The 27,687-nt window shown below is 36.9% G+C and overlaps 2 protein-coding genes across 4 annotated transcripts in view; one reads left to right on the forward strand and one right to left on the reverse strand.

Annotated features, from left to right (window-relative positions):
- Positions 1–4,263: 4,263 nt before the first annotated feature.
- On the reverse strand, positions 4,264–9,933 carry LOC135737844 (spermatogenesis-associated serine-rich protein 1). The gene is made up of 7 exons (XM_065255726.2): positions 9,863–9,933; positions 8,225–8,347; positions 7,819–7,943; positions 7,490–7,651; positions 7,208–7,313; positions 5,020–5,076; positions 4,264–4,720 (listed from the first exon to the last, which is right to left on the reverse strand). Exons 1-7 carry the CDS (start codon positions 9,916–9,918, stop codon positions 4,627–4,629), a joined length of 723 nt encoding a protein of 240 aa, XP_065111798.2. The 5' UTR covers positions 9,919–9,933; the 3' UTR covers positions 4,264–4,626.
- A 633-nt stretch (positions 9,934–10,566) lies between these two features.
- Positions 10,567–27,687, forward strand: part of cnih3 (cornichon family AMPA receptor auxiliary protein 3) — a 125,032-nt gene continuing 107,911 nt past the window's right edge. For all 3 annotated transcript variants that reach the window (XM_065268331.2, XM_065268330.2, XM_065268329.2), the window contains exons 1-2: positions 10,567–11,073; positions 20,715–20,783. In XM_065268331.2, coding sequence (XP_065124403.1) covers positions 10,996–11,073; positions 20,715–20,783 — 147 coding nt within the window. In that variant the 5' untranslated portion in view covers positions 10,567–10,995. The remainder of the gene's footprint in view (positions 11,074–20,714; positions 20,784–27,687) is intronic.

Consider the following 27,687-nt stretch of genomic DNA (forward strand, 5'->3'; position numbering starts at 1 on the left):
CATGTTTGTTGTAATATTAAAGGTGTTACTCTGAGGAAAGCCGTCCTTAGACTAAAATGTCAGTAAAATAAAAAATACAGTAGGTGGGGCCAATCATTCACAAAATTGGTACAAGGGTTTATTTTCCCCAATTTGTTTGCCAGATTTAACTTACACAATCATTCAACTATTCAAGACACTTGTTTTCAGACTGGATATATAAACCTGTGTCTATGCTCTTGGACGTTATACACTGTTAGATATAAAAGTACAAAAGCTGTCACTGGGACGGTAACTTTTGAAAAGGTTCTAATATATAACAATTAGGCACAGATATGTACCTTTGAGGTACCAACAATGTTTAGCCTTGACGTACTAATATGCACCCTTTTAGGTGTACTTTTTGAGAAGTTACCACCCCAGTGACAGCTTTTGTACCTTTATTTCTTAAAGTGTACATTACTTTACTTTATCATAGACAAAAAAACTATCATAACAAGAGGTGGTTACATTCATGAGGACTCAGCAAGTCTAAAATGTTTCACAGTACTAGAAATTAGCCAGCCATGTTTGATTCAGATATGGTTATACTGTATATCTGTAATGCGTAGTGCAAGTTTCAAGATGCCAAACTTCTACAAATTTTTGTATCATATGAATAAATCAAAAGTATAATTCATATTTAACATATTTATTTAAATATGAATTAACATATTTAATATATGTGTCCACTTGCAAATTTTTATGTTCTTTTGCCAAACCTGAATGAGCAAATGCAAAAGCTTTAAAAGGGACATTTCACAAGACTTTCTTTAAGATGTCAAATAAATCTTTGGTGTCCCCAGAGCACATATGTACATATAGAAGTTTTAGCTCAAAAATTTTTTTTAAACATGTTAAAATTGCCACTTTGTAGTTGTGAGCAAAAATGTGCCGTTTTGGGTGTGTCCTTTAAAATGCAAATGAGCTGATCTCTTTACTAAATGGCAGTGCCTGTTGGTCGGATAGTGCAGATTAAGGGGCGGTATTATCCCCTTCTGACATCACAAGGGGAGCCAAATGACCTATTTTTTCACATGCTTGCAGATTGGTTTCCCAAAACTAAATTACTGACTTGTTCTTTTACACATTTTCTAAGTTGATAGAAGTACTGATAACCCAATTATAGCACTTAAACAGTCAGATATGTCTTCTTTAAATTGTATTATTTCCTCCCATTTTCATGTCCTTTTGGAAGCTCTGTACTATCATTAATCACTTTCATCGTTCTATATAATGTTTAATGATTAATATGGTAAATACAGGTAAAGTGGGGCAGTTAAGATTAATCATCTATTATTAAATTATGTGCACATTCTATTTTGTAACTAAAAATATGCAGCTAATCCTGTAGTGAAGCTAATACTACGAGTTGGCATGTGCTGTATGCAGCTATCTGGATCTTATTTTAAAATGAGGCCATGACCTTTACTTTAACAAAAAAGGTCTATAAGTCTGTTTGACACTGTAGGCTGGTAATTTGTAATCTTATCAGGGTAAAACATTATAATCCTGCAGTACAAGTAAAGGAATGCCAATCATGCTTACAGAAAGATATACAAAGCATATATACATTCAATGCATGACAATTAAACTGACAATCAAAGTGTTGATAAGGTTTTGGACATTATTCATCTGCCTTTTGGATGAACTGTATGAACAATGAATATTCAGGAAAACCTAACCTTTGAGGACTAAATAACACACCAGATGGTCCTCTAAACAAAATGTTACAGAAGCAAAAAATTGCTGCAAGATACGCATTTCTTTACATTGCATTAAAGCAAGTTTACTTTAATTTTCATTAAAGTTCTTTCTTGTATTGGACTACATAATTACACATATGATCAGTTTAAGACTATAAATGCAAGCATATATTTTATTTATGGTTATATATATTTCAAAAATACAGTGAAATTTGATTCTGATAAGATGCATAAAAGAAACTGCTTTTCCCCTTACATAAAACATGACTAAATTTACCTAACTGCTCCCCATTTTTCTACACCTGTTATTGGTATTTTGGCTGATTCAAAGACTTTTTTTGAACTGTGAGTCTGTATAGAGAACATCTAATGAATGTCCCCTCACCAAATAATGAGGCAAAGAAAGGTCAGGTCATGGACTCTAAAAGGAATACGGCGTAATAGAAAATGTTGCCCTACTTTAAAACATTTCAAAGCCATAACTTTGCTGTAAAATAATACAATATTCTAAAGAACAGTATTGCTATGCTGGATCCTACTTCCTATTCTACTCTACTTACTGGATCCACAACCTTTCTTAAAGGGACACTCCACCTTTTTTGAAAATATGCTCATTTTCCAGCTCATTTTCCTCTAAAGTTAAACATTAGATTTTTACCGTTTTGAAATCCATTCAGCCGATCTCCGGGTCTGGCGATAGCACTTTTAGCATAGCTTAGCACAATCCGTTGAATCTGGTTGGATCATTAGCATCGCGCAAAAAAATAACCAAAGAGTTTTGATATTTGTGACCCGTCACGGAAACCAGTGACACAAGTCGGCAGCACAAGTTTCGAGATAATGAGAAACAACGTTTTTTTTTTCAAAATGTGTGATTTTCGTTTTATTGCAGAATCTGTTAGTTGAAACACGAAGAAGCCTCTCCATGTTTGAGATAGCAGTTTTTGTATATTTAAAAGCGTACATTTTGCGGTTGAAATTGGCTTGTTTTTCCGGAGATTCTAGTGTGCAGCGGGGGGGCGTTTTCGTCCCCATCCCCAAAGGGAACAGCGTGACTAAATAGGGATAGTTCACCCAAAAATGAAAATAATGTAATCAATGACTTACCCTTATGTCGTTCTAAACTCGGTAGACCTCCGTTCATCTTTGGAACACAGTTTAAGATGTTTTAACGTTAGATTTTGTCCGAGAGCTTTCTGTCCCCTTCATTGAAAATCTATGTACGGTTTCCATGTCCAGAAAGGTAATAAAAACATCATCAAAGTAGTCCATGTGATATCAGTGGGCATCGAAAACACATTTTGGTCCAAAAATAGCAAGAATTAAGACTTTATTTAGCATTGTCTTCTCTTCCGGCTCTGTTGTGAACCGCGTGAAGTCACGTGACTGTAGTGACGCGGCTGACCTTTTCCTCAGACATGTTTGCTAAGTTTTTTGTTTTTTTTTATTATAGCGTGCGTCTCCCCAGACTGTAAACGAAGCTCGGGCGCACAAAACAATAGAAAACTAAAAGCTGGTGCGAAACAGATGACAGTCAGCCGCGTCGTACGTCAGCCTTTATGCGGCAATGCAGTCAAAGTACCGCAAGCTCTTCAAGAAATCTTACGGAGTAGTTTAATTTTGACTCAATCTCGCGGTACTTTAACGTCATCTGTCTGTCAGTTCTTGCAGCGCAGCATGAAGTCAAACACACAAACTTTTTCACACAGAGATCGTTGAATTCTTTATATAATTGGCTACATATTTTGTCTATCAATATTTTCCATGAAGTCATTGGCTGATAGGGCTGGGTATCGATTCAGATTTTCCAGATCGATTTGATTTCGATTCACAAGCTACCAAATCGATTCGATTTCGATTCTCGATTCAATTTCCGATTCTGGTTCTCGGACCGGTTTTTATACTCTATTCAACTCAATGAATATAGATTTAATACAAATACTATATTAATAAAAAGAACAGTGAACAGCAGGTTACAAGTGGGTAATTAATAAAATCGACGAAGCACCTGAAACCGCCATTTTAAGCACTGAATGAATGAATGACAGGCTTGCCTCTTGCTCCTTGGTAACATACGCTAGGCAAAAAAGAGGGTGACATCTAGTGAAGAAGACTAGTAATTTGATTAATGTTAATCTTTCGTTCAATGTTTTCAGAAATAAATATGAAAGAAAAAAATCGATTCTGCTCTTTGAGAATCGATTCTGAATCGACCACGTTTTAAAGAATGATTAATCGAAACATCGATTTTTTTGTCCAGCCCTGTTGGCCGATGGAGGAACGAGTGAGCGATTGGTTAAATCCCTAAAGGACGTCATGTTTTCGACGGCGCTGTTTGGATTATACTACCTCCCTATTTTAAATACAAACTTTGAAGGCGGGTACATGTGTTTAACGGAACGTAATTACCGGAGTGTAATCTCATATACCCTTACATGTTATGATGTAAATAGTCCTCAGATTGTATATTATATTCTATTACCAGACGTTCATGCGAAATCCAATGTAAACAATAGACTATATATCTATATTTCAAGGATTATACACATTTGTGGACAAAAATGGTCATTGGATGATTCACACATCTGAAACAGACTGGATTCGACTTGTGATACCCACAAAGGTAAAAAGTCCTGTTTATTTTTGCATGTTGTCATCCGGACTTCTGAACTATACTCTCATTCTGGCGTAATAATCAAGGACTTTGCTGCCTTAACATGGCTGCAGGATGCGCAATGATATTACGCACTGCCTGAAAATAGTCCCCTTGGTAACTTTCAATAGCAGGGGACTATTTTCTCTAGGGGAGCTGGAAAATGAGCATATTTTCTAAAAAAGTGGAGTGTCCCTTTAAATAAAACAGCAACGTGTGTGACAAAAAGTAATAAATACAATAATGATATCAAAACCTTCCAGGTTTCCAGCTGCTCAGCCTCTTGACTTCAAGAATGTCATTTTCTTTTTCTTGAGCTTTAATTTTCTCACTGTAAGACGCTCTGAAAGCATATGATGTATGCATATCTTATGAAATACCTGTTAGGAAAACTTCCTCTTTCTGCTTTGTCTGAGTTTTTTGTTGATGTTGAAACATGTTTACCCTTCAGTGTTTTGTACATGATAAAATGCATACGTTTAAGTATGCAGCTTTAAAGTGTTAAGTATGCATACTGCTTTAAAACATACTCCAGGTAACAGGATTACGAATATCAGAACATTAATTTTATTGCCACATTTAGTAAAGAATAACAGTAAAAAATAGTAAAGAATCCCCTTTGAGGGTATTTGTTGTACATACCTGAAATCTTTTGATGGGGGCTGTGGAAGCTTAAGTGATTTATATGCATCAAAAAACCTGAAGAAAAAAACTATATTCAGTACATAATACAGATTTACTTATTTATCACACAAACAGAAATGCTATCAGTGCAAAATCATCTGTGAACTTTCCTAGTGACCACTTGGGGGCGCTATACAATTGTTATGGGTCTGGCTGTGCTCAAATTTTGACGTTTTGTCTTATTGCTCTTTCCCAGCCATAGATATATACACTAGATGTGGCCTTGGGGTTCTAGGCATGCATCACAACAGCCACCATCTTGAAACAGGGGTCTTGTCATAGGAAGTAGCTAGGTAAAGGTGCTATCTCCGCCTGTACTCCATATTCATGAACGATGCCGGACTTTTGTGCTGCGTATGGATGTTAGGCCTACTAGCACTATGCATTATAGTTAGAAAAGTAGATTTTCATAATATCAAAACTTACATTTTTTTCTGGACTTAATGGTAAATACCTGTCTGACTGCTGAAACGAACCAAAAGAAAACCAAGAAAATCGCATTCATGACGATTTATGGCAGAGATGGGACCAAGTCACACATGTGCAAGTCTCAAGTAAGTCTCAAGTCTGAACCTTCAAGTCTCAAGTAAGTCCCAAGTATTTTTTTCTTGGGCAAGTCAAGTCAAGTCGAGTCACAGGCTATGTCAAGTCAAGTCAAGTCCTGTAGTAGGTCAAGTCAAATCCAAGTCAAGTCACCTTATTATTGTAATTTTACCTGCAGAATCTGATCTTAATAAAGTGACAAGATATACAGTAAGTAACTATCAGTAAATTACAATAATTTGGATTTGCATTGTAAATAATCATGTTCAGTAAAATACATATTGGAATCAAACAAAATTGTAACTTCATAAATTATTTATTTTTCACTTCTGCCAACCGTGTTTGAAATTTTCCATATTGAGTCCATAAAACAAATAACAGCTTAACATCCAACAGACTCCTCTCTGAACACCTCCCTCTCTCTCAAACACAGTTTACGTACAACATTAAACTTTGTTACATTTCTCCTCTCTCTCGCACACACACACTCTCTCTCTCTCTCTCTCTCTCTCTCTCTCTCTCTCTCTCTCTCTCTCTCTCTCTCTCAAACATGTGCCCAGAAAAAACGAGCGTGTCGCACCTCTTCCGTTCGCGCGCCTAAATTTGAAATAATGAACTTGAGCGTGCAAAAGACGTGACATGTGAACTGCCCCTAACATTGTAGAATCAAGTAATTTTTCTCTGTGTGTGTTCAGGTGGCAAACTTGAAAAAGAAGTATTCAAAAATAAAAATAAGTATTTTAAAAAATAAATCAAAATAATTTTGCCCACATTTGTCCCCAACACAGTATGATGAGGGCTACATTAGCTATTATTACATTAGCTAACTACCAACTAACCAGATATAAACAAATTGACAAGCACTTACTGGGCATAATGGCTCTTTAAATGACGACCAAAATTGGAGGTTGCCGTCTGGTGACCCTCCGTACCCCTCCGGCTGACATGTTGATATCTGTTCTAAGTGGGCGTGGTGTGCATAAGGTACGAGAGGGCATGGCGAATGATAGTGTCGTGATTCAGTCATGACAACACCATTCTCAGCCTGCGCTCCAGCTGGGTCGACTTTATTTTTTTAAATAATTTATATATTTTATATTTAAACTGAAAACATGATGTGATTAACACTCAAGTCACTCATATCTTACTTATTACTCATATCTGGACTATATTGGGTCTATAGTTAGCCATCATTTTACTGTTTCAGATTTTTGCTTCCGGTGTTATTTCTGTCCACATGTCTTACTAAAAGTGAAATGTGTATTTTTTCAACTAAAATGTATTTGCCTATCCCTGCCTTATATGAAGAGCTGTATAAATGCTGTTAGTTAGTTGATCCCTAAAAAGTGGGCAACTTCTTGCATCGTTCAATTGTCATGACAATATTCACAATATATGATATATTCTTATATACCTCATGGCTTGAAGTTAATGAACTTAAACTTGTGTCTTATGTGTCTTTTTCAGTTCTGTCAGATGTTTTAATCTATGTTGTTCCACGTTCATCTATCTGCATTCAAATGGCAACATCGCCATCTGTTTTATGTCTGTAGTACTGCATTTATCAATGTGAGTCATACACTATAATGATCCATTTGCATACCCAAAAGTAGGTGTGCGTAGTGTTGATCCATATTTGTGAAATCCAGGGCTATATTCAGGAACTAGAAATGGTCTGGCTCTTATTGCTGTGTGGAATTTATCTGTGACTGAAAAAAAATACAAATCATCGATGTCTCACAACTCATGCAAGCTTACATGTAACTCAACATTGGGCCCACTGAAGTACACATTACTAAATAGTATTTTACCTATCAATAAAATGGTGCATTAGCCCACAGCTAGCACAAAATAACATTATTAGTATTGATGATATGGCTCTTACCCTGCTTTTTTCTCCCTATAGATGATTCCAGGGAATTTTCTGAAATACATCTTCTTGTATGATTCATACTGTCTATAAAGCATCTCTTTCCAGTGTGATAGACTCTGGTCTGTCCAAAGTTTGGATAAAAGCTCCACTCAGATCCAGACATCATATTAGCTTCTAAATGGACATGCCAATAAATAAAAGGATAGAGTTAATTAGCTCAAAATCCGAAGCTCAAAAACAGCATTTCACTTAATACTATATCCATAGAGATAACCATAATGAAGTTATGGTAAAAGCGTTTATACTACAAATTTGTTTAAGTTATATGCTATATTACTCACGGGGGAATGACCTCATCAGTTTCCTTTCACTGGGAAACTTTATGTCTTTGATGTGTGGAAATGGGGCATCACCATATCGAGGTTCAGGTATCCAGCGTAGTTGGGATTTCCAGTCAAGGTCACATCTAAAACCACACACACAGACGCAAGAGACTTTATCATGGTAAACTAAATTAACCACAAATCAAGCAAATCATAATTGTACAAAAAAAGGTCATCCTTTTTTTATACAATTTTTTTATTTGCTTAAATGGCACATATAGATATGACAATGTTTTAAGATCTTTTTGAATTTATGAATTACATTTAAAAAGTAGACATGGGGCAAAGAGAACTGTCATATATCCTCAACTGTTATTAATTTTTATTACATTACAGGACATAAATTGTTCTGAGAAGTACTTACTCGGTCAGAACGGGCTCAACGTGTTTAATGTGAGGCTTGAACTCTTGCTCTTTCCCAAAACCCCAGAATGAGTGATTGAAGTCAGTCTGATTCTTCATGTTTGTGTAAGAAATTGACCATTCACTGTAAGTGTCGAGAGGCAAGAAACCACAAATGGCCTTTAGTGGTATTTCAAATGTAGTGTATTTGTGTGTTTTGTAAATTTAAAAAAAAAATATATATATATATTATTATATATTATATTCTTTAGCTTTAAAAGTTACCTTAAGGTACTTTATGATTTAATTATTTACACACTGGCATTTGTTGGTTCAAAGGGGACATTTCACAAGACTTTTTCAAAGTGTCAAAAAAATCTTTGGTGTCCCCAGAGTCCCAAAGTATGTATGTGAAGTTCTAGCTCAAAATATCATACTGATTATTTATTATAACAAGTTAAAATTGCCACTTTGTAGGTGTAAGCAAACGTGCCATTTTTGGGTGTGTCCTTTAAAATGCAAATGAGTTGATCTCTGCACTAAATGGCAGTGCCGTTGTTGAATAGTGCAGATTAAGGGGCGGTATTATCACTTTCTGATGTCACAAGGGGAGCCAAATTTCAATGACCTATTTTTTCACATGCTTGCAGAGAATGGTTTCCCAATGCTTGATTTTTTCACATTTTCTAGGTAGATAGAAGCACTGGGGAACCAATTGTAGCACTTAAACATTTTTCATATATGTCCTCTTTAAGGCAGGGGTCCTGGAGGGCCAGTATCCCGCAAAGTTAAGCTCTTGCTTAGTAAAACCTTAAATAGCTGTTTTAGGTGCGTTTGAGTAGGGTTGGAGCTAAACTCTGGACATCTACCCTCCAGGACCGAGTTTAGGTACCCCTGGTTTAAGGGATATTTAACATGTTTTATATGAAACTTAAATATTGCTGTAAAAAATCCCATATTTACATTTCAAAAGTCAGAAATTAGATGTTACTGAAAATGGACCACTACACTGTAGTGTGTTTTGGGCCATATTCCATTAGAACCACATAGAACCAACAGAAACAATACATACCATTAGGGACCAACAAAGACCACTACACTGTAGTGTGTTTATGGCCATATTCCATTAGAACCAATACATAGAACCAATAGAACAAATACATAACATTAGAGACCAACAAACACCAATACACTGTCGTGTGTTTTGGGCCATATTACATTAGAACCAATAAAATTCCCAATAAAACCAATAGAATTTCTGTGATGGTGTCTATTGTTTTTTTTTTAGCAGGGCACTGGGGCAGTTAGGCCTACCTCTTAAAAGGCCTATGTACCATTTGGTAGAGATTTTGTACCATATGTATCTTTGCGGTACTAAAATGTCCCTTTGGTATCAATATTACTTTTATGAGGTTCTATATGAACTCGGTAGGCGCAAATGCCAACTTAAGTATTTAAGCCTTACCAACTTAGCATGTAAGCTACTGTATTTATTTCTAGCATTGTTTGCATGAGCATTGAGAGGAAGTTATTGTTTACAGTTAAGCATTTTTTTTCATGTGGCTAACAAGTCATTTGAGGTTCTTTATAAACCCTATAATTAGGCTTTCAACTGTATTAAATATGGTGTTAATACACAAAGTATACGAATGTATCTTACCTTGCGACTATTCTGAAAGAAGCAAAGTCGGATATCTTCCTGCTGGTCTTCAACATTCGTGTAACAATCCGTCGCCAAGGAAACGAGGCTGTAAGTTATATAACTGATTTCTGTACACGTGTGTACAAAAAACATGGTTTAGTATTTAGTCATTTATTCACTGAAGTTAACAATTAATTAATTATTTACTAATGTAATAATGCTTAATCTGTTTGTTATAAATCTATTGGACCTACGCCTACCAAAACAAAATAAACCTCAATTTAACCGAATTTACTTCGTTTAAACGCAAGATGGCGCTAGAAAATAGATTATCCTGCACGGTATTTTACTTCAATAAAAGCCTTGTCGCATGCTTTACCCATAATATTTTGTTGAGAGATGAGAACATATTTTTTTAAATATATATATTTTTATTATTAGGCCTATACAATTATGATTATTTCTTACGCGAACTCTGGTATAAAAATTATAATCGCTTCCATTAAAAAAATATTGAAGTAGGATTTAATGATGTTTCACTGGTTCCTATTTGCGAGATAATATGGGCAGGTCTACAAAACAATACCCTAGATCCACAGTGACCATTAAAGTCGTTATAATTCGCTAAATCTGAGAGAGAGAGAGAGAGAGAGAGAGAGAGAGAGAGAGAGAGAGAGAGAGAGAGAGAGAGAGAGAGAGAGAGAGAGAGAAAGCTCTTTAAATCCACCTGTTAGCACGCATATTATCCTGCGCCTCGATATGGGAAGGTGAACTGGTTGCCAGTAGGCTTCCGAGTAACCCAGAGTTCAGAGCTGCATCTATAGGATAAACGCCTCATCACTCAGCATCAGTCACAAAATCCTGATCTTTACTGGACCATCACTGACGGGATAATGTTAATGCATCATTAATATGCCTTCATTTCACAGAGACTTTGCAACACTGCGACTCCGACACACCGCTGGACTTATGTGAGAACATGGCAAGCCGATCGCAGTAAACTGGAGCGCAGGTTTGCAACACATTGTTGCAAATATTTTGATGAAGACGATGATGCACTCCGCGTCGCATGCCCCCTAACTGGCTCGGTTTAGCCTATTGCATCCACCGCGTTCTCGTCTGGAGATACACACAGTCCGGTTTTCTCAATTATGTTCACTTTCGCTGCCTTTTGCTACATGCTTTCCCTTGTCCTCTGCGTTTCTCTGATCTTCTTCGCGATCTGGCATGTAAGTGTTTGAATCTTTGACGTGCTTTGATGTTCTTGTGTACATGTATTGCATGCATCCTAAACATCATTTGTAGTTTTTTTTTTTTTTTTTTGCTGCATCAGGCATGACTGTCAATCCATCAATTACGTCATCAAAGGTTCTTTGACATTATAAATGGATCTGGCTTATTTTATACCAACAAAGTCATTACTTATCATTAAGGTTTAAAAGAATTGCAAGATTTAGTAAGCAAGACTTGAGTGACAGCATTGGTGCATACAGTATCCTTCTGATACTATAGCTTGTGTCTATCATCCTGTCAGCTAGAAAAGTCTTTTCGTGTGGGTATTCCCAATGCTTCACCTTTATGGTAAAACACCTTGTGCATTCCCATTCATGTAAATTACAATTCAGAACACCCATGCCTGTGTTAAAACCCAAGGAATTGTGCTGCGTCCGGCCACAGTCAGTATTGTATGCAGTAGTGAGAGCCTGATCTGTTTTGATGCTCTGTCCTTTTCATACAGTATGTGAAGGTGTAACATTGTTTTTTCCCTTGAGGATAACTGCATTAAAGCACTAGCTCACAATTCGCAGCACCACAAGTCTGCTACAGATTTGGGTCAGCACCGTCTTTTGCCCTGAGCTTGCTTTTTGCATAGCAACAGACAATGTTGCCCCAAGAGTTAAATAAGGGGTAATTATTGGCACATTACATTTGACCCATTGGTTTTAGTAACATGTTTTACTCGCTGTGAGATCTTAATGTATCCTGCATATATTCAATAAAAAGTTACATTTGTTTGTTTGTTATTGTGTGGGATTGGCAGGAATGCTCTCCTCAGCTGATTTCGCTTTTGAATATTTAATAGACTTAATTTGATACGCTCACTTTGGGAAAATCTTGACATGCTGCTGATCCCCTTTCACATCAGTAAATTGAATGCTTCACCTTTTAGGTTTTGATTTTAGATTCAGCAGGTAGCTCGTGATTTAAATGTAATTTGTATATATATTTTGCTTGCCATTACATATATGCATACGAACAACTTTCCCAATGCCCCTTAAAGCCATAAAGTGAGTCTTTTGCTGTATGATGTCATTCAGAGGTATCAAAAGGAACAACTTTCTCATAATAGCACCTACATTTGTGAATATTCAGTTTTGGTGTAAGTTAGTGATCTATCATATCTTTAGTTGATATGGTGCTTTTTACAATATCTTAATAGCTTGCACTTACATCGTCCCTTTCTGACCACTTCACTGAAATAGATAAGAAATGACACTTGTCTTTGAGAGCCAAGGGCTCATACGGAAAAAAGTAAGGCATGCTTTTTTCAAGAAGGTCAATAATACCTGTAGAGAGCTCCGACATCATTCCCATTTATCTCAATAATAGTTGCTCGACAGGCTCCTATAAATACATTTGGGAAACTTTGCCCATGGGCAATCAGTTACAGATATAGAGTTTGATTATTTTATTGGTTTTAATAGGTTTAAAATTACTCCGCTTTTATATTGTGTAATTTCCATTATCCACCATAGTATTGGCAAAAGTAATGATTTTGGTACCACTTTATTTCAATGGTCTCCTTAGACGTTTTGCTGACTGTGAGAAATGTTGCACCTGCGGTATAGGTAATTAGATTATTAGTAGACTGCCTAAGGGGCCGATCACACAGAACGCGTTTTTAACGTCGTATCACACTGCCTTTATTTAACTGACTTCAGAAAAGAGCAGTGCGCTGCGTTTTTTATGTTACTAGGCAACCACCGAGTCAGCTGTCCTGTCAGTCAAGGATTGAAGCATGAGGGCTCTTAAAACGTTTCACATAGAGATTACGGAAAAAACATGGAAATTGCGTTCGGGATTTGTTCGGGATCATTTGATTTTTGGTTTATTCACCCTGCCAATGATTTTCCGGAATCTGTGTGTGCATTCTTACACATACTGTAAAGATCCTGTAAAGACACGTGGCGTATTTAAAGTCCTGCACTTGGTAGGTTTTTTCCACAATGTCTGAAGTTTGCTAAACATCCGTGATTTCTCTCTCGAGAAACCACACGTGTACATTTTAGTACATGACAAGACCATAAGGAGCGCGTGATGCACTGTTCTGTCATGCTGGTGAATGATCTTAGCTTCAGCGTGAATAGTGACGAGCTGCCTGATCTCTGTTTCAGTCCAGTTGTGTCAAAGAGCTAAACCATAACTTCTGGTTGCGATGGCACGCCCCTTACGGCATTGTTTCTGCGTCTTGTTTACACAGAATGCTTTCCGAGAATGTTATGACAATGTTACTGTGTCCTCTTTACAGGAGCGATCCCAGAACATTTACGGGACGTGTTTATGTTCAAGCCTTTCTGCCAATTTAACGGAAATGTTCTGGGACCAACATGCTGTGTGAATGGGGTTTTTGGTTTGCTGTTAACTGTCATTTTAGCGGAAACTTTAAAAAGAGGACCTTGCTCTGACCTTGATCGAGGGTGAGAGGTAAACAAACACGCAGGAGACTGTGAGTAAGTGCAGTCTTTGGTTATTCCAAGCAACTATAAACTTCTTCCTCTAAAATGTCTCATTCGACTGGACACTGGAAAAAACGTAAATGACGTCAGGTGCTTTTCCTAAACTTTTTTCAACTTGAAGCGCTCAGAGCGCTCTTCAAAAACACGTTGCGGCTTGCAAAAAGACAATTAAAAAAAGGTGCCTGCCACGGCCAGAAAAGCGTTCTGTGTGACCCGCCTCTAAAACAATGTCTGCTAACCCTTTATTGTGATTTTTCCTCAACTGACTATAAATAAGTCTGCACGTACATGCCAACTTATTCTACTAACCCAACCCTAAAATGAGATATTACCGACATGTAGGTAAAGCATTACTTTTAGTGAACAGAATGTAAGATATGGATAAGTAGAATGTATCTTTTGTTCCGAATATTTTAAACATGGTGAGGAGCGTCACGTTTCCGGCTGACGTCTGAGGCATTCAGGCCAATCACAACGTACAGATTAGCTGGCCGATCAGGGACACAGCGCTTTTCAAAACCATGTGTTTCAGTAAGAGAGTGAAATCTGAAGCTACAAAAATGTACCGTATGTGGAAAATAATGTGTTTTTTAACCATAAACCACGCGAACACACTATATTATATCAAATACACAAAATAACGTTGTTTTTATCAATAAAATAGGTGCTCTTTAAAGTGTCTGTTTTTGATTCCCATTAACTTAAGTAACATTAAAAGTCATAAACTTCCAGAGCAGATGCCCACTTTCAGAGAAACCGACACACTACCCACAAGATTTATGCCAGGCTCCAAAGTTTTGAACAGTACTCAAGATTATCTACAGTATGAATTCAGTGATGCATTCATCTGTTACATATTGATCATATCATTAATCTGTACAGAAGTTGTTTTGATTGACATTCAATTCAGTAATCCCTCCAAAGCACTCCAAAGAGCCCTTAATATAAAAGGGTATCTTGATTATGTTAAGGTGAACTTAACACTGATGTGCTAAACATTACTATGTGAATTTAAACATGCTGTCGCTGTGAGTAATGAAAGTACAACAAGGACATTCTTTAACATATTTAGTGCCGTATAGCACACTTCACTATAACTGATGCAGGGCTCCAGACTAACTTTTTTTACTAGGAGCACAGTGGCCCCCAACTGAAAATTTTAGCTTGTAAAATTCAGTGGTACACTATTAAATTTTGGTGGCAAAATGCCACCATTTGGTGGCAGTCTGGAGCCCTGTGATGATATACACTGTCAGAAAAAAATGGTCCCCAGCATCACTGATGCAGTTAAGGTCCTGATATGTACCATTCGGATACAGATATGTATACATTTGGTACCAATATGTACCTTTAAAGTGTATATGACAGCTAGGGTATATGTACAGATATGATGTGTGTGACAGTGTATAATGAATTCTGATTTGATTCACAGTCTCATTGTCTCAAAGGGGAAAAGCAAAGCAAGCATAAATCTTTTTAATATAATATTTTTGGGTATAAAATACTACAGTGTGTGCACAGCCAATAGACAATTATATTCAGTATACAGGTGTATACTGCATGGGATCCAGGGAACCCCATGGGGCATCCAAAGGGTTGTAAAGGGGTCACAAGAAAATTTCAGGGAACAAGGCAAAGACATATTTATGTTATGAAAGTTGCTGCAGTATAATACATTTGAATAGAAAGTCTCTACAGGTTTTAACATGAAACATTAACCTCTTAGACCCGAGCTTTAATTTGTCTTTTTTTTCAGATTTCTTCCAGCTAATTTTGGGTTAGGAAGAACCAATAAATAAAATAACCAAATATTTTTCTTTGAACATGAAGCAGTGTAATTGTATGTGGCGTAGTTACGCGTCAGTTTTCATTTATACCTTATTGATAGGTCTCAGTGTATTAGATGTGATGGTCTATGCTCCAAAACTGCAACAGTGACTAAGGGTGTACCACAGGGTTCTGTATTAGGTCCACTTTTATTTACTATTTACATAAACAATATGGGTCAAAAGGTGTTAAATGCCAATCTCCATTTTTATGCTGATGATACTGTCATATATTGTAGTGCCCCAACTCTTGTACAAGCAATTGAATATTTGCAAATTGCATTCATTGAAGTTCAAAATACCCTTATGAGGCTAAAATTAGTTTTAAATGGAGAAAAGACCAAACTTATGTTGTTTTCTAAATCCAGGATTAGGCCTCAAAGCCTCCCTCCAATTGTCACGATGGGGGGAAGTGAAATAGAGGTTGTTAACTCCTATAAATACCTGGGTCTTTTGATTGATGATTCCCTGACTTTTAAACCACATGTGCAGACCATGGTGAAAAAGCTGAGGCTAAAACTGGGTTTTTATTTTCGAAATAAGTTGTGTTTTTCTTTTAATGTAAAAAAGCGACTTGTGGCCACCACTTTTTTATCTGTTTTAGACTATGGTGATCTTTTATATATGCATACGTCTGCACAGAATATTCATATGATTGATACAGCTTACCATGCTTCGTTAAGGTTCATTACAAATTGTAAAGCACTGACTCACCATTGCAAGCTATACACTCGGGTTGGATGGCCTCCTCTAGCCACTCGAAGGCTATGTCAATGGTACGTTTTTATATATAAAGCAATTCTTGGTTTGCTCCCAAATTACTTATGTGATTATGTCATACAGTACAAAAAGGAAATGGGCAACACTTTTTGCGTTCTCAGGACCTTTTTATGCTTTCTGTGCCAAAGACTCGTACGGAAATGGGAAAGAATGCATTTCAGTATTCTGCACCTTCATCATGGAATACGTTGCAAAAGGACTTGAAACTAACTGATTTAATCTCGCTAAATGCTTTTAAAGTAAAAATGAAAGACTTAGAGGCAGACGCCTTAATATGTAAATGTTTTTAGACTGTAAGTATCTAAATTGATTTTATGAGGCGTTGTTTTTTTGTGTGTGTGTGTGTGTGCGTATTTGTTCATATTATGTGTTTGTATTTTTTTATATGCTGCTGCCTGTCTTGGCCAGGTCACCCTTGCAAAAGAGGTTCTTAATCTCAATGGGATTCTCCTGGTTAAATAAAGGTTAAATAAAAAATAAATAAAAAAATGTATACTTCTGCGTCGTCGTCCGCATCGACGTGCAAACACACATGACATTAATTGGACATTAATTGGACTTTAGGAGCTTAATCTAAGTGTGGCCAATTATTTAAGCTTGAAAATACATTATGTTGTCTTTAATCACTCGTACTATTTATCTAACTTAAATATTTCTTTATACATACAAACATATAAACTGATTTATATTTTAAGAAGAGGGTCCCTCACAAAAAGTTCATATTTGGCATCATAAAGTTTGAACATTTCTGCTCTAGTGTGTACAGGGCTCCAGACTAACTTTTTCCACTAGGAGCACAGTGGCCCCCAACTGAAAATTTTAGGGGCCCAACCAGAAAAATTAGGGGCACACAGCGTAAATCAACATGCTAACCAAATATTCACATTTCTACTAATTTCCACTGTACTTTTACTAAAAAATGCTTTAATGATAGATGCAGAAAGTACAATGTGCTGTTTTAAATTCAGTGTCACATCACAAAAAAGGTCAATTTACTGGTCTCACATGTGCGACTGGATGTAAAATTCAGTGGCACAATCTCAAATTTTGGTGGCAAAATGCCACCATTTGGTGGCAGTCTGGAGCCCTGTTGTACTTACTGTATGAAAGTATTAACTGGCATTTGGTACAGCACATATAATATGTGATGTGCAAGAGGTGATGTTAGGTTAATACCAACACAAATTATGGTTATGAGGTCAACGCAGGAGAATGAGATTTTTATTTCATTCTTTTTATTTCATTCTTCAAATCCAACACATTATGCTTGATCTATCAACACTTGCCTGATTTCTCATTACTGACAGCAACACGATGTGTCATTTTCTTGCTTACATTTGATATAACAATTTGTAAAATACAGCAATTGTTAACAGACATGGAAGTCATTGCTAATATTTTTAAAGCTCTACCTTGAGCATTGAAGCAGTTTACTGAGCACCAGTTAAACTGTTGTGTGCATTCTACATAGGGCAGAACAGCATTTTATATAGCCTAACATTTTGGATAGTGCACTTTTTAAAGGTAAACCCCAAATGACTTTGCCACTAAGGGAATATAACACCAATGTTTCCACATGGCTGCATCGTGCACATGCTACTTTGTCATCTTGTGTGAAAGATTGGTCTGCTTTGTATGCATGAAGTGTAGAAAACACACAACATATAGCATGTGAAGTCATTTCTCCAATGATTAAAATTTACGTGCTGTCTCAAAATGTTTTCATGCTTCATCGACGTTTAGAAAAATGTTCGGTTATTTGTCATTTGGGTAGTGTCTATGGCTGAACGATTTCCTATTCATGGGGCAAATTTAAATGCAATTACTGCAAGACGGCCAGAATTAACTTGCTATGTACTGCTTTTTCTCTATCAACATAGCTGTCACACCTCAATGTATTGGATGGCTAAGACTTAACAGCTTACACAGAGTATTTATTAAGAAATAACCTTGTAGATACTCCTTTCTATTTTGGCTATAATGCACAAAGTGGGTTCCTTTAAAAAAAATATTTATTATAAAACGGGCAGTTCTGGTTCTTCATTCTGATTGGTTGAAACGCGTTCTAAGCCGTGATAAAATACACCGGTAACCTCACGGTTCAGACCACATTACATAAGTATCACTGCGCCACTGTTACTGCGTATTGATTTATGAAAATAAACACCACAGTCTTAAATCATATTTTTAATTTGTCTACAATTGCACAATTAATGGCGATATCCAGATGAATGTCAATAAATATTGTTGAGTCATCTCGTCGATAAAGAGAAAACGTTGTCTGAGGATTTTATAACCCAAGTTCATACATCCGCTATTATCCACTGGGTGGCGATCTTACCCAACTTAAACACTGACGCATTCACTGAAAACACCATGTAGTACTGTTCATGGCTCCGTCTGAATCTGATCTCTTACTAAAGTTCTTCACAAAAATGGAATTATCTCCGCTTTTAATAAAAAAATTTGAGAGGTGATAAGAGATCAAATGAAGGTAGGATGAAATGTTTTTTTGTTTGTTTTTGTTTCAAAGCGGATGGTCTGTTCTTTCATTTGATATTTTATGTTTATATAAAGAAGAAAATTTTCTGGAAGGCATTAAACTAAAACTGGGTGGCAACTTAAAAAAAAAAACCGCTGACGGGGAAAGAGTTCAGCATGCTTCCAAGCATATTTGATCATCACTTCAACAGTTGCACGATATAAATGTTAATGTATAAATTAGATGAATGTTGATTTATAAAATAAACACCACAGTCTTAAATCATATTTTCATTGTGTCTTTGCTGTGTCTGTGTTGGTTGGGAACTGCGCTCTGTTTCAGTCACACTTGATTCTGAGGAACTACTTTGTTTGGCGGAAGACTAATATATGTACTAATATAATTACAACTTTTTTGGGTTTTATTTTATAAAATCCCGCTAACGTTATGCATATGAAGTAACCGTTTTATAAACGCAATAAACCCCTCGAAGCGTTGGGTTACCAGTGCATTTTATAACAGCTAAGGGGGTTTAGGCACTCCGCTTCGCGTCGTGCCTAACAACGCCCCTTAGCTGTTATAAAATGCACTGGTAACCCACTGCTTCTCGGGGTTTATTGCTTTAATAAGTCTGCGGTGGATAAAATTCACAGGCCTGCGCAAAACCCAGACCTGAACCCAACTGAATACCTTTCGGATTGACTGGAAATGCGATTTAGGTCTTAACGCCCAACTTCACCTGCCACATACAGTACTTCTGCTGCTTGCATCGCCTACAGAACTGAATGAACATTGATATACTATGAAAGAAAGAGAGAAACGGCGAAGAGAGTGAGAGCAGTGTGGTCTGTAACAGGGGAAATAAGCTTGTGTAATGTGATATAAGTTTAATTTAGGCTTATTTGCCCTGTGCAGGTTCAAAAGAAATAAGGCACTACAAGAAGCTTTTTTCTGTAATGCAGTTGCCAAAAGAAATTTTGTATCACTTGGGGTTCTCCATACTGTATAACTTTCGGCACAAAGCACTACTACATATACAAAGGAGGAGGAGTGCTTATTTCTAGGTTATGTAGTAAATTTTCACAATACATATGATGGTTGTGCAGCCAATTTCAAATAGACCATCTTTGTTAATGTTTTATGATAATTTTTTAATATAGTTTTTATTTGTCCATTAAGTAACTAAACCTCATATAAATTTTATTAGAATCCTGCCCCTAATTGAAACTAAATTAACCACTATTCAAGGAAAATATCCTTTGTAGCACTTTTATGCAATGTTGCATTGTTTCAAATGCCTTTGTTAGTTTAAACAGACTGACTGTTATACCAAATGTCATTAAAAGACAATAAAAAATTAGATTTTTAGCTAAATCATTAAGCACTGCTATCACGTTTTGCCAGTGAAATGCTGGAACAACATATTGGAGAAATGAAACTGCAGTTGGCAGACACTGATATGTTTTGTAGGGGCCATGGCATAAGACTTTTTTAAGATGTCAAATAAATCTTTGGTGTCCCCAGAGAACATATGTGAAGTTTTAGCTCAAAATACCACATAAATAATTCATTATAGTATGTTAAAATTGCCACTTTGTAGGTGTGTACAAAAATGTGCCGTTTTGGGTGTGTCCTTTAAAATGCAAATGAGCGGATGAAGTGCAAACACTGATCACAATGATGGTGGTTTGTTGCAGTTGAAACTCAATTGTGCTGTGAATTTTTCTCTCTCTCTTTTTCTCTGCACTAAATGGCAGTGCTGTGGTTGGATAGTGCAGATTAAAGGGTGGTATTATTATAATAAGAGCTCCTTATGACATCATAAGGAGAGCCAAAATCAAACGACCTATTTTTTCATGTGCAAAACTAAGTTACTGGGTTGATCTTTTTCACATTTTCTAGGTTGATAGAAGCACTGGGGACCCAGTCATAGCACTTAAACATGGAAAAAGTGGCCATGGCCCCTTTAAGATTGCACACACTGCAAATAGATGTGTCCAGCCTAATGATAGAGATTGTGTTCTTCTTTTTTTTTTGGTTTTCAGATAACAGCCTTTGATGAGCTTCAGGCCGACTTTAAAGTGCCGATCGATCAGGGCAATCCACTTCACGCGGTAAGTCATGTAAATAAGGTCATGGTCATCTGATTCATTGTCCTTCTGTGTTTGTGGTAGCAATCATTAAAGGACAAGTTCGGTATTTTAGACTTAAAGCCCTGTTTTCAGATTGTTTATGGTTAAATAGAATGGTTTTGAATGAAATTTCAACATTTGCTGAGAATTTCCGCGTGTTTGTGTTTCATCTCACACCTCTACAATGGGTTTAATGGTGCACTGGAACAATCCTGCATAAAATGCATTAAACTTTCGTTTACAAAGACGTGAAACTCACCGAGTGGTCAGGGGTGTTCACTGATATGCTCACACAAAAATCGCTACAAAAGATGCTTTCCAACAGCTGTTTTAGCATTTGTTGTAAACTTGTGGACCTATTTTTCCAAACGCCTCACACCCGTACATTCTTCCGCTGAGAGCTTGAATAATAGACACTCCAGCCCAGGTGGTGGCGCTAATCCGCCATTGCCAATTGCAAGAATAGAAACAAAGTTCCCGGCGCGGAGTAATACCGTACCTCACAGGACATCTAATACAAGTCAATGGAGTTGGCAAAAACTACAATAAAACCTGTTGGAATGCGTCTTTTGCAGCGATTTTTGTGTGAGCATACCAGTGAACACCCCTGACCATTCGGTGAGTTTCACGTCTTTGTAAACGAAAGGAAGGATTGTTCCAGTGCACCATTAAACCCATTGTAAAGGTGGGAGGTGAAACACAAACACCAGAAAATACTCGGGGCAGCCGCATATGTCCAAATTTCAGTCAAAACCGTTCTATTTCATCATAAACAATCTGAAAACAGGGCTTTAAGTATAAAATACTGAACTTGTCCTTTAAAATGTCAGATTTTATGTTTTTTTAAATCTCTGCTATTCAGTTAGAAGGAAAGGCATTGTTTTATAATCCCATATTTGTACCTGAAGCCTTTGTACATTTGTCTTCACAGAATGTTACTGTTAGGAAATGAGAAGTGGCAGATATATGAAAACTTGATGTGTAGTATACTGGACGTTAATAGGATTTTTCAAGGCTAAAATTGTTTGTTCGTAAAGTTTTCCATCTTGAGACTGAGCTTTGATCTGTTGTAGGGACCAGGTGTGATGCTCGCACCAAACTCCAAAACATTTTTCATCATCCGCAGGATTGCATGAATAATCCATACAGCATCTGTCAATGTGTTGTGTTTTCTCTGTTGGAGGCTCTGGCAGCTTTAATCTGGCTAATTAATTCAAACTGAGGCAACTTTTCCAGCTTTTTCGCAACAGCAACTGTTTCCCCAAAGCTATAAGTTGTTATTCTAGGCGTCAGCATTGCAGAATATTTACATTTGTTCGCTTGATACTCCGCCAGGTTATGTTTTGACAGACACCGAATCAAGCTGCATGGATATTTTTGGTCAGGAACGTGTTTTTACTAAATCTGTGGCTTGATATATATATAGAAAATTCTCACTTTGAAAGAGGCACTGTGACAAAGAGAATAATATCTGAGTCACAAGCACAGAAGTTCTGTAGCCGCAATTTATTGTTGTCAAAGTGAAGTTATGTAGGTTATATGTCACCCACTCCTATCAGAACTATAGAGGGTTTGGTACATGGGCGGTGTTGAAAGATTGATGGTCTCCGGGTTGATCTCACCAGTCAGTCGAGTCAATCTAACACCCTGCCTGGTTAATTGGTGGCTCCTGTCAGTCAACGGCTCAGAGGAAATCAAGACCTCATCCTGTGATCCTCAATGGTGGAGCTACTCATGATGATGACTTGAGAGAGCAGTGCTGAAGTCTCTGTAATCAGTTTGATCAGTTTGTCTATCTCTGCCCTGGGCAGAGCGAAGGTTAGAGACCATTACATGGCCTTCAAGCATAGGGAAATGTATTTGCAGATGTCTGAGTATAAAGTTTAGGGGCCCTATTTTAACGATCTAAGCACATTGTCGAAAGCGCACAGGGCGTGGTCTAAACGGACGTGTCCGAACCCACTTTTGCTAATTTAAGTTTTATGACACAAGGCACGGCCTAAAAGGGTTGTTCCTATTTTCGTAATGAGTAATGGGTGTGTTTTGGACTTAACATGCAATAAACCATTGAGAGTCTCAGCTCTCATCCCCTTTAAAAGTCAGTTGCGCTGGTGCCATGCCTAATTCCTATTTAGAAAGCAGAATTTGTAAACTGAAAAACTAAGAGGAGGAGGAAGACCACCAGTTTAAGAATAATGTAAAAAAATTGTGTTGTTTTTATTGAAATAATTGTTTTATAATTAAAACCTTTAACAGATGTTTTCTTTCAGTCATTGAAGTAAAAAAACGCAGGCTTTTAATTGCTGTAAATGTATTGATATCCTACATAATCATTGTAATCTCATAAAATTATTTGCAAATATGCAAGAAAAGGTTTGTACTCTAAAAATACAAACAAGAGATAAAGAATTTACAAACAGACGGAGAGCCGTTTCAGCACTCGGACAGCGCCATGGGTTTTTTAAAAGCATTACTTAAAAAAGGTTCTCATCTCACCATACCCACAGGTACAGAGTCATCTTATACAATACATCTGTAGGGTAGCATTTAAAAAACATTTAAAAATAGATGCATTTTTTTAAATAAAAGCATTTATTTACTTACCAGGCTACAGGGTATTTACGCCTTCTAACGTCTGATAATCGGTCCTCATTTATGGCCAAGAGACTCAATAATAATCTTTTACATTTGAATGCTTTAATTTTTCGTATTTAAAACCTTTGTTGGGCTGCTGCGCTTCCAGGTGTGTTATAAGCAAACCCACGTTGTTGTCCCGTTTATAGGCGCATATTTCTAACGCCCTCATTAAATAACAAAAACAATATTGCGCCATTGACTTTAGACTTTAGACCAGGTTTTTGTTGGTCAATGGCATAGTCCATTTTAGTTGCCTCAAAATAGCAACGCGCCAACAATGTGCCTGATCACACCTCGTTTTCAGACCAGAACGCCCATGGGCGCAAAAATTGGCGCAAATGCATTTGCTATTTAAACAACGTGGCACTAAACGTGAAAATGATCATTGCGCCGGGTTGAATCTAGCAAAAGACACTTGCGTTGTGGATTGCGCTATATTGCGCCGGGTGTATGATAGAGCCCTAGATGTGTATAAATTGTAATCATCTAATTATTAAAATTTAATTGGTTGAACTATTACCCCAATTTTATAAAAAATTCTTATTTCTCCATATAGTGGAATTTAGTACACCTCAATGGTTTACAGTTTCAATGCAGTGTGATTGCAGCTTCAAAGGGCTCTAAATGATCCCAACCAAGGCATAAGGGTTTTATCTTGCGAAACAATCATAATTTTTTTTTTAAAAGTACTTTTAAACCACAACTTCTCATCTTGTTGCACTTTCCGTGTGACATGCCAGCTCAATCGTACGTATTACCAGTGACGGCTCGTGACTGCTCTTCCAAGGGGCGCAAATTCAAAATATGTGTTCGGAGTGTCATATGTGATGCTCGTGTTTTCAAAATATGCGTTTGTTGCGTCATGTGAATAGGTGCCTGCTGCACACGCGTCAAAACCGTATATGATAGAAGAGACGCTCACGTTCACAAAATACACGCAAGACACTCCCATAACAGTAAACTCTGATTACGCATGAGATTATGCGAGTATCTGGCAAAAGCGAGTGTCTCTTTTATCATAAACCCTTTAGACGCGTCTGCAGCAGGCACTTATTTTGACAAGACACAGGATGCACACAGGTTCACTTGGCGTGCCGGACACACATTTTGAAATTACGAACCACACACGACGGGCTACATACAAACTGTGACAAACTTCGCATTGTACGCACTGCGAAAAAAGAAGTCACCGGCCGCCACTGTATTAAGTAATCACGTCGAAAGGTCACGTGTTACATATGTGGATCATGCTTTCCTGGATCAAGAAAGGTGGAATGAGAAGTGCAAAAAATAAGGTCACTTCATTTTAATTTTTTCAAATGGACTTAACCATTAAAGTACTGTAACTATTGCATGTAGACTTTGCTATACTTTTTGTGCTACATCTACATGTATGCGTTTTAGGAGACATGATTGCATTTACGCATTTGGCTATCCGAATCAACTTACGTTGCATTAAAATGATCCATTTTATCAGTATGTATGTTTCATGGGAATTCATCCCAAGCTATTTCCGTGTGAACGCAATGCTTTAAGGAACATTTCACTGTAAAGTACAGTATGCTTATTCTCCTTATCTGTACTTTTGTACATGTTTGCATTGAGTTAATAATACTAAATAATTTACAGCAACATAAATATTTTAGTTATGAATCCAAAGCATAAAATTGAAGTAATATTTGAGGAGCTCAGGTGCAACCTCTGTCAAAAATTTGATAATGATATTAACCGAATGCTCTCGGCACGTATTATACTGTACGTTCATCAAATAATTTAGTTTCAAACCTGCTTAATCCTGTCCTCAGGACCTTCAGAAATACTGGTTTGTTGGCAGAATCCATTAAGGGTCTAATAAAAAAACATATCAGATGCACTTTGAGGGTTTTGCATTTGAGTTATTCGTTTAATCGAGACTACTTAATTGATGTTTAAATAGTTTTTTTTTTAATTACAACTATAAAGTTTACAGCTTACTTCAGTCAACAAAAGACTTTGTTTAATTGTTAGTATTTACTGCGCTGTCACATCTGCTTGCTTTTGCCTGGTTTCTGTAGCTTGAATAAATCTTTGAAGACACATTCTGCAGCCATAAAACACTTGTGATGTTGTGATGTTATTCTTCTTAAGCTACTTGAAAAATGTTTAAGTTTTCTGTGCAGAAGCGAGGCTTCTTTAAAGTCAACATTACTGTTTGAGTTCATTTCATAAAATGTTGTTGTTGCCCTGCTTGATTCACATAAGCTTTTAATGTGCTTAACAGACAATTACACGCATGTGGCTGATTTCAATGAAAAACAGTTAGCATTCTCATTATGGGCAATGTTGCATGTTTTATGATCTCATCCAGATGTTTGCCAGCATGCAAACAACAAAACCATGCCAGCACACCTATTGACTCAGTAACTCGTATAACATTTACATTAACATTATTTAATTAAAGGTAGGGTAACACATTTTGAAAAATGCTAAAGGTAGCCGCCTAGCAATGAAATCCCGATCCCACCCTCAAGTCAAATCGCCATCCAAAGTCACGCCTCTTTCCAAACACATGAACACGCACAGATCAGACGGTCACATCTCATGTCTCATTCACCAGTGAGAAAACTTTGCAGTACAAAGTGAATAACATTTCCAAAATAACCAACATAAACAACTGGTTTACATCAGAATTAGTTTAAGCACACGTTCGATTGTGTAGACGTAGTAACTATATCGTTATGCTAATCCGGAAAACGAACACAAATTTCATAAGCAACACAACGTTTCATCAAAGTAGAATATCTGAATCCATCTCAATACAAACATATCGCGTACCTACCTTACCAAAATAAACAGTGCAACGACCCTTTCAGACCCTTTGCCTCCTGCAGCTGTTTTCATCTCGTGGTAAAGCAGTAAAGTTACCGATGTTAATTTGGGTTTTTGCTCTTGCTGATCCAGGCAGTTTTTGCTGTTGTTGTTATAAAAGATGCATTTAGTTTTGTTGCTCCTGTGTAGGTTGTCAATTCAGCAGAAAAGTTTGCTGTTCTCGCTGTTTACAGACAGAGCGCACGTGAACGCGCCGATGACGTATGGTATCTGCGTGGACTCGCTGCGCGGTGGGAATTCAAATTACGCTTACGTATGAGGGACATAAAAGGAAACGTCCGTTCGGACCGAAATCTATGATTTGTTGAACAAGAGCCGCCATCTTGAAACAGGGGAGCCCCTCCTCTTTTAAGCATCAGCGTCAATTTAAGCAAAGGTGAAATAAAATCACCATAAATCCTCATGAATGCGATTTTCAAAATTATTTTTTTTTCGTTCCAAAGGTCAGACATGCATTTTGCATTGAGTCAAGATAAAATTTTAAGTTTTGATATAAAGAAAATCTACTTTGTCTAAATATAATGCATAGTGCTAGTAGGCCTAACCTCCATATGCAGCACAAAAGTCCGGCATCGTCCATGAATTCAAAGTACAGGCAGAGATAGCAGCGTTACCTAGCTACTTCCTGTGACAAGACCCCTGTTCCAAGATGGCGGCGGTTTTTACGCACCGCTTTGAACCCCAAGGCGACATCTAGTGTATATATCTATGGGTATCAGTTACTTTCCAGTTCTTCTCAATAAACTCACAAGTGCCAAGTAGCAAAGAAAATCATTTTGCTTTGGCATTTAAACAATAACCTGACTGAATCACTAAGCAGAGGAAAATGAATGTGCTTCAACAGACAGAACTATAATATAATATTAAAATGCTTATTTTGCTTGGATATGAAAAGCTTTTCTCCTTCCTTTATAAAATTGCTACACTCTACATAAAAAGATTGGATCAAATGTGGACATTTTCTAGATGTATTTAACACTTTGGTTATAGAGTGTAAGTATAGACCATTTGCGTGTTTCCAAACAAAGATGACGTTTTTTGTAGGCGGAGCCCAACTGGTGGCAGAAAGTGACAGCATTGCAGAAGCGGTGTGAAGTGTTTTAGCGTTAAACTATGATTGTTATGGATCCGGTGTTCTGTCGAGGTCTGTTTCCCTTATGTTTCTCTTTAGTGTAATGTTTCTTATAGTGTTTATATCAAGTTACGTTTATTTTTTAGATAAATAAAAAATTTAAATGACTTGGCTACTGATATATGTGCCTGTATGTAATGTATATGTATTGTTCTTTATTGGTAAATCAAAAAAATGTTTTACAGTATGAATCGCTAAAGTACATAAAAAGCAATACTATCATGTATTCTATATAATACCATTTATTAA

Source organism: Paramisgurnus dabryanus, chromosome 12 (genome assembly GCF_030506205.2).
Source record: "Paramisgurnus dabryanus chromosome 12, PD_genome_1.1, whole genome shotgun sequence".
Classification (NCBI taxonomy): domain Eukaryota; kingdom Metazoa; phylum Chordata; class Actinopteri; order Cypriniformes; family Cobitidae; genus Paramisgurnus; species Paramisgurnus dabryanus.

Bases quoted from the DNA above. Each gene is read 5' to 3' on its own strand.
- LOC135737844 (XM_065255726.2), bottom strand. From the start codon at position 9,918: ATGTTGAAGACCAGCAGGAAGATATCCGACTTTGCTTCTTTCAGAATA. The intron at 7,944-8,224 runs GTAAGTACTTCT...GTGTGGTTTTAG, and splicing joins GTTGAGCCCGTTCTGACCGA to ATGTGACCTTGACTGGAAAT. The intron at 4,721-5,019 runs GTATGTACAACA...ATATGCTTTCAG, and splicing joins CCCCCATCAAAAGATTTCAG to AGCGTCTTACAGTGAGAAAA.